General features: G+C 34.3%; 1 protein-coding gene across 12 annotated transcripts in view; it reads left to right on the top strand.

Annotated features, from left to right (window-relative positions):
* DLG1 (discs large MAGUK scaffold protein 1) overlaps positions 1–11,711 on the top strand; it is a 259,668-nt gene that overhangs the window by 210,154 nt on the left and 37,803 nt on the right. For all 12 annotated transcript variants that reach the window (XM_044919872.1, XM_021692594.1, XM_021692593.1 and 9 more), the window contains 2 exons: positions 4,803–4,917; positions 10,302–10,478. In XM_044919872.1, coding sequence (XP_044775807.1) covers positions 4,803–4,917; positions 10,302–10,478 — 292 coding nt within the window. The remainder of the gene's footprint in view (positions 1–4,802; positions 4,918–10,301; positions 10,479–11,711) is intronic.

Genomic DNA, 11,711 nt, shown 5'->3' with positions numbered 1-11,711 from the left:
CCCCCCCCCCCCCCCCCCCCAAGCCCCACAGCCTCTCTGCTCTCCTTCTCTGCCTGGCTCCATTCCCCTGGGATCCCCTCACTCCCAGGACTGGTCTGTCCTGTTCCATCTGTTCAGGACGACATTGAAACTAAAAACAAATTGAGAACAAATCAAAAATTGTATGCAAGGTTTTACTTTCTATCACTTGTTTTTAACTTCACAAATAAATAACAAAAATCTCAAAATAAAAAAGTAAAGAAAAAAAAATTCAGTGGAATTCCAGGCCAAAAAAAAATGCCCTTTAAAGGAAAGAAAATGAGGTAGTCATTAGAACTTCAGCAGTGACTCATGGGAAACACTGTAGTCAGCATACTCAATCAAAGAAAGAAACTGAATCAAATAGACTTTCATATATAAAGGCTGCAGTCAAATGTATAAACAGATTGATATTCAGGTCACTCTGAGAAGAAAGAACAAACTTCAGACACCCAAAATGTTGGGAGAGATACTGACCTAAGGACTGGTGCTAACAATTAATTTAGTTGTAAGTAGGAGAATATATAATATGAAAAGACTGTATGCTCTGACAATTTGGATAAAGTACAATTATCAGAAAATGGGGAAAATTTGAAGATCCTATGAAAATAGTATAAGCTTTCTAATTGCTTTAAAGTTTAAACTGGATATAAAAGGGTAATATTTCAGTTTGGCTCTGTGGAGATTGCTCATGGTGAAGGGGGCAAAAACCAAACAAAAGATTACCATTAAAACAGAAGAATAAACCTTCCTAATTTTATATTTATATATTTGTCTTTGAAAGTATATAAATTTATTTAAAATATTTTATTAAATATTTGAATATTTTTATGAAATATTAAACATATTTAAAATAATTTAATACATTTATAAATATATTTATAAAATATAAATTTAGTTTTTATATAAACGTATATATTTATATAATTCCTTGTTTTAGGAATTTAATATGTATTTTTAAATTTAGGAAGGCTTGTCCTTTTGTGTTTGTGTATGTGTAAACAAATAGACTGCACAGCAAGAGTGTGTTCTAGTTAACTATTTCATAACTACTCCAAAGCTTGGTGGATTAAAACAATAACCATTTTATGGATTCTGTAGATTAGGAATTCAGTCATGACTTTGGATGGTCTTTGTGGCATAGACTGAGGTCACTTAATGGGATTCAGCTGGTGGATGAGGGTCCAAAATGGTTTTTACTCCCCTTGTCTTGTGCTTTGGTGGTACTGGCTAAAAGTTTGGGCTCAGAACACCATCATGGGACCTCTGCAGCATGGTGCTTTGAGGATTATCAGACTTCTTCCATGGTTATCTGACTAACCCCAAAACAAGCATCCATCCCTAAAGAAACAGGCAAAAGTTTCATGGCCTCTTTTAATCTAACTTTGAAAATCACATATAATCATTTCTACCATGTTCATTTGCGTGTGAGTCAAAGGCCAGCCAGAATTCAAGGAGAGGGTGATTAGACTCCACCTCTTGATGGGGGAATGTCAAGGTCACATAGTACAAGAACATGTGGGATGCAAGCACATGTCTTGGGAAAATATACTCTGACACAACTGTTGATACAGAAGGCTTGCCATATATATAAATAAAGTATAAAATAGTATGAATAGAACTGAGATCAAACAACTTCAGTTATATCAAAAGTTACCTTAATTGTTCAAAGAAAACAATTTTCAGATTTGCTGATAAAGCAGAATCTAACTCTACAGTATTTTTTTTCTAACAAAGAGATAAAGGCTAAATGCAAAAGAACTATATAGCTTTTAAAAAAGAATGAGAGGGGTGCCTGGGTGGCTCAGTTCGTTAAGTGGCTGCCTTCGGCTCGGGTCATGATCCCGAGGTGCTGGGATCGTGCCCCGCGTCGGGCTCCCTGCTCAGCGGGGAGCCTGCTTCTCCCTCCCCCTCTGCCTGCCGCTCTGCCTGCTTGTGCTCTCTCTCTATCTCTCTGTCAAAAATAAATAAATAAAATCTTTAAAAAAAAAAAAAAAAAGAGGGCACCTGGGTGGCTCAGTTGGTTAAGCGACTGCCTTCGGCTCAGGTCATGATCCTGGAGTCCCTGGATCGAGTCCCGCATCAGGCTTCCTGCTTGGCAGGGAGTCTGCTTCTCCCTCTGACCCTCCCCTCTCTCAGGGACTCTCTCTCATTCTCTCTCTTTCAAATAAATAAATAAAATCTTAAAAAAAAAATGAGAGATGTCTATATATGCTACCATACAGTGTCCTTACTATTACTGTTAGTAAGACTATTACTATATTTTCTGTTAAGTAAAATAAGCATGTCAGAAGAAATGTGTAGGTTACTGTTTAGAAAGGAGCAATGCGTATATATATAAATATATGTGTGAATATGTAATATATACATAATTACATATTACATATATATTAAAATAACAGAATAAGTATGTGTAAATATATTTACATATACATGTGTATCTGCTTCTATTATTAAAAATGGAAGAATAGGGGCGCCTGGGTGGCTCAGTCATTAAGCGTCTGCCTTCGGCTCAGGTCATGATCCCAGGGTACTGGGATCGAGTCCCACGTCGGGCTCCCTCCTCAGCGGGAAGCCTGCTTCTCCCTCTCCCACTCCCCCTGCTTGTGTTCCTGCTCTCTCAAATAAATAAAATAAATAAAATCTTTAAAAAAATAAATAAAATCTTAAAAAAAAATGGAAGAATAAACCTTTATTTTTTTTTATTTTTTATTTATTTTTTATTTTTTTAGAAGAGGGAAATGGAGGCGGGTGGAGGGCCAGAGGGAGAGGGAGCGAGAGAATCTTAAGCAGGCTCCACACTCAGCGTTGTGAGATCATGACCCAAGCCAAAATCAAGAGTTGGATGCCCAACCAACTGAGCCACCCAGGTGCCCCTGGAAGAAAAAAACTTTCTTTAAATGTTCATAATAAATACTAAAAAAGCCTTTCTTTAAATGTTTATAATAATCCTTTCTTAAAATATTTATATATAGTGACCAGGACAGAGTAGGGTAGGAGAGAGGGTTAGAAGTTAAACTTTATCTTTAATATCCTTGTTTTACAGATACAACCTTGGAACTATTTTACCTACCTGTTAAAAACAATGAAAAATTTAAAAAGCAACCCCTAAAAATTGAAGGTGAAACTAAATAAGAACAAATGAACCTAAATGTATATCCAATTGGCAACATTAACACCTAGGGAGGAACTACTCAGAGTCACTTTAAAACAGCCATTAAACTGTATATATATCTCTCTCTCTGTTAGACCATGCTCTAAGTAAGATAAAAAGAAGTAGGGAAAGTAATTAGCTGTTTTCAGTAATGATGTCATGGTCTTAGTTGTTGGTGGTGTTATTTTAAAGCTGTTGTGAATGTAATAGTGGATAAAATTTTAAGTCACCATGCAGAACTCTGTTATTCCCAGTGTCTTAAGAACTAGAATTCCTCTTACGCAAGAAAGCACATACAGATATGATTGAACAGATTAATTAAAAATCTAATGGTCTTAATTTTTAATTAGAAGAACCAGTTTAGGGGCATCTGACTGGCTCAGTCAGAGAAGCATACCACTCTTGATCCAGGGGTCGTGAGTTCAAGCCCCACGTTGGGTGTAGAAATTACTTAAATAAATAAAACTTTTAAAAAAGAAGAAGAACCAGTATAAACTCAAAGTTCACTTTATATTTTTATTTATATCTCCATCCATCAGTCTGCCTGTATCTTAGCTGTGTCTACGCAAATAAGGTTTGCCGTGAGTTGTTAATTGTTGAATTGTAATGGGTACATTATATTGTCTACTAACGTTTATATTTTAAATTTTCTATTATATTTTTAAAGGACAATAAGATAACATTTTATTACATATTAATATGAGAGCTTTTAAATGTCTTTGAGTTTTTTGATAAATTGTTGCTTCAGTTAATCTTAGTACCCATAAAACAAACTTCGTAACTATGGTGAAAGGAAGAATAACTCCACAGTAATCACGCTTACTCTTACTCTGTCTTCTTAAACTATACAAACTCCCAAGCAAGGGATTTGCTCTTGATATAAGACTGGTTTTATAAGAAAATCTGATGAGCTCTAACCTAATTTCTGTCAAATAATTTGTTTATTATAAATAGAGAAGAAGGTATAAAAGTGTGTAAGTGTATAATTGCAATATATTTGAAAAAGTGCCTAAGGTTTTAATAGATTTGGTAGTTTTTATGATATAGTCTAAAATAGTTCATCTTCAAAATCATGCCTGTTTTTATATAAAAACGTTCTTAAAATGTTTATTCAAATTGCTTTGTGTCTTATTTTGGCATTTTGAAAATTTATAAATTACAAAATGAATTGAAGTAAATTTAATTTATTAATTTTTAAGGCATATTTTTGCTGTATTAAAGGCAGTAAACAAAGCATCTATTACAAATCATTATAGGATTGTTCTTTTTAAGTATAAAAATCAGAATAAATTATGAGTTTTAGTTTTTAAAATTTACAGTTAAATTAGTAATATGAGATTGATACTGGTATTTGATGCATGACAGTTGTCTTTTAATTGATTAAATGTGATATGAACTTTAAAATAGCATATGAGAAAGTTCTCATTCCGCCAATTCTAACTTATGGTACATTTAGAAAATTGTTAATTTTTTTTTTGAAGTTTGCATTTTGGCCAAAATCTTATATAGGTTACTCTATTAAGGTTCTAACCACATTTAATCCAAAAAGACAGCTAACATATTTAATACTTTATTTTCAAGTAACTTATTTTAGAATCTAAAGTATAAATTTTATTTTTTTTCCCATCAGAATACAGTCGTTTTGAAGCCAAAATACATGACTTACGGGAGCAGATGATGAATAGTAGCATTAGTTCAGGATCAGGTTCTCTTCGAACTAGCCAGAAGCGATCCCTCTATGTCAGGTAAATTTTTTTACTTCTAATTATGGCAGTCCTTATTTATGCATGCAAAGTCCTTCACATTTTTTACTATGACTGAGTTAGTTTTACTATAGAAAAATACATTGCAGGGGCTCCTGCCTGGCTCAGTCGGTGGAGTATGCAACTCTTGATCTCGGGGTTGTGAGTTTGAGCCCCATATTGGGTGTAGAGATTATTTAAAAATAAAATATTATAAAAAAAGAAAGAAAAACTATATTGCATACCAAGGAAACATTATTTTATGATTGATTTCCTGAGTGTGTCTTTCAAGAGTTGGAATGTTATTGTAATTGTATTAATGAAAGTTATACAACCTCTTGAATAATAATGAATGACTATACTGTAGCTTGGTATGTCACAACATCCAACACTTACTTTTACTTAATATTCTTCATAATAAAATGTTCTCTGAGTAACATTTAATTATTACAGCAATTTCCATAATAGCAAAGAGAGCATATGTAAATAATAGCTTAAAATGTGAATAGCCTCAGTAAAGGACACAGATTCAGGAAATTTCTACATGTATTTTTTGAATACTTGGGAGAAGACAAGCTTGTTATTTTTCTATAATTGATTAATGTGGTAGAATAAATCTAATAATAGTAAATAGATACCATTAGTATATAAACTGTTCTTTTTTATTTTACTGGCTAATAGGACTTAATACAGATGACATATTTGTATTCTGTATACTTTTTTTTAGCAGAGCTTTTACTCAGCGCTTTATTATACTATTATTTTATTTTAACTTTAATAGATGATTACAGGTAATCTCTACCATTCTTCATTATTTTTCAGTCCTTCTGATGCTATTGGGGAACATTTCCTAGTATATTTTATTTATTCTGATGAGAGATGATATATGTTAAGTAAAATTAGCAAGTATCCTGTACATGTTTGCATATGTGTATAAAAACATTTATACAGGGCGCCTGGGTGGCTCAGTTGGTTAAGCGACTGCCTTCAGCTCAGGTCATGATCCTGGAGTCCGTGGATCGAGTCCCGCATCAGGCTCCCTGCTTGGCAGGGAGCCTGCTTCTCCCTCTGACCCTCCCCCATCTCATGTGCTCTCTCTCTCAAATAAATAAATAAAATCTTTAAAAAAAAAAAAACATTTATACAAACAAGCATGTACTCTGTACTTGTTTACATATGATATGACTTATTCTCTCAAATAATTTTATTCTGTGATACATAATAAAAGGAAATTTTTCTCACTTTCTTCACTTGTTCTTTTCCTACCCCTTTCGTTCCTTCTGCCCTACCAATGATCTGGGAATCCTTAGTGTATCAGATTTTTCTTTCCTTCCACTAATTCTTGCAATATTTATTAAATTTTTCTGTTCCAGAGTCCTTAAAGTATTTTATGTGATATTGATATCCACAGAAAAAGGAATAACATTTCTGTTTATACTTTTTTCATTTTCTTCTTGTTTTTCTAATTTTAGTATAATTAGGTGTCATCTTTAATAAGTGATCATTAAAAACTTAACAAAAGCATAAAAATCAAAACATTAGGTTATATTTGTTTTAGGTACATTTAATGAATCATCTTTCCTTTTTCTTATTTTTTAAAGAAGTAAATACTTTTACAAGTTATATATTATCAAAAAACTTAATGAAAAATAACTGTCACCTCCCAACAATCCCCAATTTCATTCTCTAAAAATAATCATCTCCATTTTCTTAGCAAACTCCCTTGCCTTTCCTTCCACATATACTGCTGTTTTCTAGTTTACCAACTTTGGACATTATGGACTTATTGTCATAGTAGATAACAACTTTCTCTTTCATATCAGATCATTCTGCCTCTTCCTCTATCACTCAAATATAGTGCCATCACTTCTAATAAAATTAATAGCATTTAGAGTTATGTGACTATGTAGTTATCTGTCATTACTCACTCAAGTAGTATATTATGACCATGCTTCCTTTCTCTTGCAACCCTTCATTTTTCCTGGGCATAATAATTGTGTCATTTTTATTTGTTTAATTGTCCATGTACTTATTATTAAATATCTTTCTTTATCTTACATAACTCTAGAGTTTTTCACATGATGAAACATGTGGTTGCACATATCTTATCACTTCAGATTTTTTCCATCTTTTTTTTTTTCTTTTTTTTGAGAGAGAGAGAGAGGAGATGCGTGTGTGGGCCAGGGCACAGAGAGAGGCAGGGGGATAGAGAGAATCTTAAGCAGGCTCTTTGCCCAGTGTGGAGCCTGACATGGGGCTTGATCTCATTACCCTGAGATCACGAGCTGAGCCGAAATTAAAAGTGGGATGCTGAACCAACTGAGCCACCCGGGCACCTCAATTTTTTCCATCTTTCTGCTCCAGTTGGACTAGTTGCTCTATAGACTTGCTGTATAGTTCTCACATGGGACTTGCCTTTGCCACTGCCTTTTAGCTTTCTGCTGTGTCAGAGTCTGGTTTTGAGATGGCACCTTTTCTTTCTCAACTTACTTTTATTTTACCAAAGCACATTCTTCAATAAATTCTTGAGGAAAGGGTGTGTGGGGGATACTTTTTGAATCTTAGCGTGTCTGAAAATGACTTTATTTTGCCTTCTCCTCCATTGAGAATTTGGGGTGTGGAAGAGGGTATAATATCCTATTTTATTTTCTGAGAGCCCCTTCTTATTTAATTGATCCTTGTTTTGTCATCCTCTTTTTATCTCGTAGACATAATATCTTCTCATGTCTCTAATATTTTCTTCTCAAATTTTCTGCTTTCTCTGTATTTCTTTTTCCTAGTTTACTTGTTTTCTTGTATTTTGTATATGAGGTGATCTTTAAATATTTAGTGATCCTTATGAATAGAGAATGAAGCTAGCAGATTTAACTAGAAAATAATTATCTTTGTTCATTGCCGTCTCCCACCCCAGGTCATTCTTTTCTTTGGGGTCATTAAATATCTCTAGAAAAGAATCCTTAATCCCTTGCCTGCAGTATTAAACCCCAAGTTGCTAGAATTTCAGTTTTCAGTGTGCAGATTCCTTTTTAATCTATCTGTTTTTAGGGGCACCTGGGTGGCTCAGTTAGTTAAGCCTCTGCCTTTGGCTCAAGTCATGATCTCCAGGTCCTGGGATTGAGCCCCGAATCAGGCTACCTGCTCAGCAGGAAGTCTCTCTCTCCCTCTGCCCCTCCCACCATTTGTTTTCTCTCTCTCTATTTCAAATAAATAAATAAAATCTTTAAAAAAAAAAAATCTGTTTTTAGCCTCCCCACCAAGTTCCAAAGTACAGAGCTTCTCAGATTCAATTTCTTTAGAAACTAAACCTCTTGTCTTCTATGAGTTTGGGAACAAGAGAAGGAATCTGGAGGGTCTAAGTGCTATATGAAGTGTTTCTACCAGTTCTTCTGTTTTCACTGCTGTAACTTACCTCTGCCTAGCTGGATTCTGTACACTTCTACTTCCTGAGCATTTCTAGAGTCTTATGGAGTAAATTATTTCAGTATCCCTCTCTTCACACATACCATTTAAGCTTTCTCTAATCTGCAGCAGTGAATAGTTCTACCCTAAGATCCAGCAATAGCACTACTAGGTATTTACCCAAAGAATACAAAAATACTAATTCAAAGGGATACATGCCCCCCCCCCCCATGTTTATAGCAGCATTATCTACATTAGACAAATTAGGGAAACAGCCCAAGTGTCCATCAACTGATGAATAGAAAATGAAGTTGTGTGTGTGTGTGTGTGTGTGTGTGTGTGTATAATGGGATATTACTCATCCATAAAAAACGTTTTGCTTTGACTTTTGCAACAACGTGGATGGAGCTAGAGAATATTATGCTAAGTGAAATACGTAAGTCAGAGAAAGACAAATGCCATATGATTTCACTCATATATGGAATTCAAGAAATAAATGAACATGGGGGTGGGGAAGAGGGAGAAAGGCAAACCAAGAAACAGACTCTTAACTACAGAGAACAAACTGATGGTTACCAGAGGGGAGGTGGGTGGGAGGTTGGGTTAAATAGGTGATGGGGATTAAGGAGTGTACTTGTGATGAGTATGGGTGTTGTATGGAAGTGTTGAATCACCATATTGTACACCTGAAACTAATATTACACTGTATATTAACTAACTGGAACTTAAATAAAAACTTTAAAAAAAGGTAGGTTTAAAAAGTTGGTTAATACTCAGGGCACCTGGGTGGGCTCAGTTGGTTAGGCATCTGCCTTCAGCTCAGGTCATGATCCCGGAGTCCTGGGATCGAGCCCCGCGTCAGACTCCCTTCTGGGTGGGGAGCCTTATTCTCCCTCTCCCTGTGCTGCTCCCCCTTGCTTGTGCTCTCTCACTCTTGATCCCTCTCAAATAAATAAAATCTTTAAAAAAAAAAAGTTGGTTAACACAAAAAGGACTATGATTTGTATCCTAATTTCCAGTTGCCAAATTAGAACCAAAAAATGAACAAATTGTATTATAAATGTAATTGCTAGGATTCTTTCCTTAAGAGAACTACTTTGGATAAGAATTTAAATATTGTACATTAAGTAATAGAACACAATTTTTCTTTTTATCAAATTTTAAAAGATTAACATTTTGCAATTATTATATTAATACAGTATTGTTTCCAAAATATTTGGCAGCAAAGTCATCTGTACTTAGTTTTCATCATTGTTACTGACTCTGAAAATTCTATTGGCTCTAGCTTTGTGAACAAATGGAAGGAATAATTAACTGACAAAATAATCACTCTGTTAATCCATCCTTATAGTCCACAACTAATGACTCAAATCTGTCAGGGAGTTTGTTTTACCCAGTTTGTATAGCCAAAATAAAGAGAAGAGTGCCTCTTAATATTTACTCTTTGTTTATTAATTTAGAGTAACTCTCTAGGTTTGTCTTCATTTTAGAATTCAATATGGCTTGCCATTAGATTATACTAAAAGCATTTTTAAAAATTTTTCATTCAGTATTGAGAGAAATAAGGTAGTATACCTAATTTTAAAAATTTACTCTAAGTCAATTTTGCTATTTCTTTTTTGTCTCTTTGTCTTTCTGTATATAGTGCAAATTCTTGAGCTTGGCATTACTTTGCCTACTGTGGTCTGTTGTTTATTTATCTGGATTATATACACTTTCAGAATCCTATGTTAACTTAATATTGGTAATATAACAAATATGGTGGGGGGCACCTAGGTGGCTCAGTCAGTTGAGCATCCGACTTTTGGTTTCAGTTCAGGTCATGATCTCAAAGGTTGTGAGATGGAGCCCCTTGTTGGGCTCCTCACTCAGCAGGGAGTCTGCTTGAAGATTCTCACACACTCTCTATCGCTCTAAAATATAAATAAATCTTTAAAACAAACAACAAAAACACCAAATAAACATGCACTTTTTTCTTCTTAATCTAGAGCCCTTTTTGATTATGACAAGACTAAAGACAGTGGCCTTCCCAGTCAGGGATTGAACTTCAAATTTGGAGATATCCTCCATGTTATTAATGCTTCTGATGATGAATGGTGGCAAGCCAGGCAGGTTACACCAGATGGGGAGAGTGACGAAGTTGGGGTAATTCCCAGTAAACGCAGGTAAGTATAAGTCCATTACAGTCTTACCACTTGAAAGTAGGGCAACATAGACAAATAATTGTTGATTTTTTAAATTATTTTACTGAGGGTGATTTTATGGTTAATTTTCCGTATTATGTTTCACAGTCATTTAATTTTGTTCACCTTATATTATAACCAGTGACATAATTAAAGAATATGATGCCTCCAAAGAGAAATCTCTCTAAAGCTCCTACTTAGTTGCTCAGAACAAAATAAATATATTTAAATAATTTTGCTGTGTATCTATACCATTGGAGGGAAAAAGATTTAAAAGCCTCTGTGCTTTCTCCATGTAGGTGGTAATGAAACCTACTAAGTACTTTCAGGATTTTTGATTGTGTGAATTGCCTCCTTTAGACTTAAAAATTGGAAGTGTAAATAAAAAATTTTAGAAGTGTCTGGTATTTACTTCACATCTCTTTTCTTGCTTAATTTAGAAGTATTGGTGCATTCACTGGTCTTTCCTCTTTGCTTTTAACCATTTATTATAGTGATGCATACTTACTATCTACTGGCAAAAGTGGTTAAGTGGAGATAGTCTTTGAACAGGATGATCCCAGCGTAAAGGACCTTCTCTAGGTCTGTGAAATACTGCTGAATGTCCCTACTTTTGTGGGAAAGCTATTAAAATGTCAGTTCATAATTCTCCCCAAATAACTTATTTGTGAGGTCCAGTTCGTGCAAATCATTGCCTGAAAGTCTTTTTAAGTTTTAAGATAGCCAACAAAAATCGTTAATGAGACATTAATGTTTATTCTAGCTGGTTAATTCACTTCAGGTCAAGCTTATGATGTAATATTTATTTTAAGAGTCTATAATTGATAAGCATGCCAAATCATATACCTATTTATAGACCTCTACCTATATATATTTATATTACTGTTTATAGAAGTTGAAGAGTAGGAATATTAAGGTATTACCAAGATTTGTAGTTATGGCTTTGGGATTTATGACTGTTCTTGGCTAGATCCATGTATTTAACAAGATCCAACTATTTGGCTAGATCGTATATTTGGTAGCAACTCCTCTTCTAGCAGTGCAGCCCTCAGCATAACTTTTTTCCTGGAATAGAATGTAGTCTACTTTAAATTCAGAAATGCTTCCTCTGTCTCTGTGCCTCATTGAGTCAGTAGAAACCTCACATCTTAAATATCAGAGTCAGAGTTCCTAAAAATTGTCTTATCCTTTGGCACCTCCTATCTTGCATAGGCT

The sequence above is a fragment of the Neomonachus schauinslandi genome, chromosome 1 (genome assembly GCF_002201575.2).
Source record: "Neomonachus schauinslandi chromosome 1, ASM220157v2, whole genome shotgun sequence".
Lineage (NCBI taxonomy): Eukaryota > Metazoa > Chordata > Mammalia > Carnivora > Phocidae > Neomonachus > Neomonachus schauinslandi.
The sequence above is the reverse complement of the archived record's forward strand: the minus strand, read 5'-3'. Positions and strand labels throughout refer to the sequence as shown.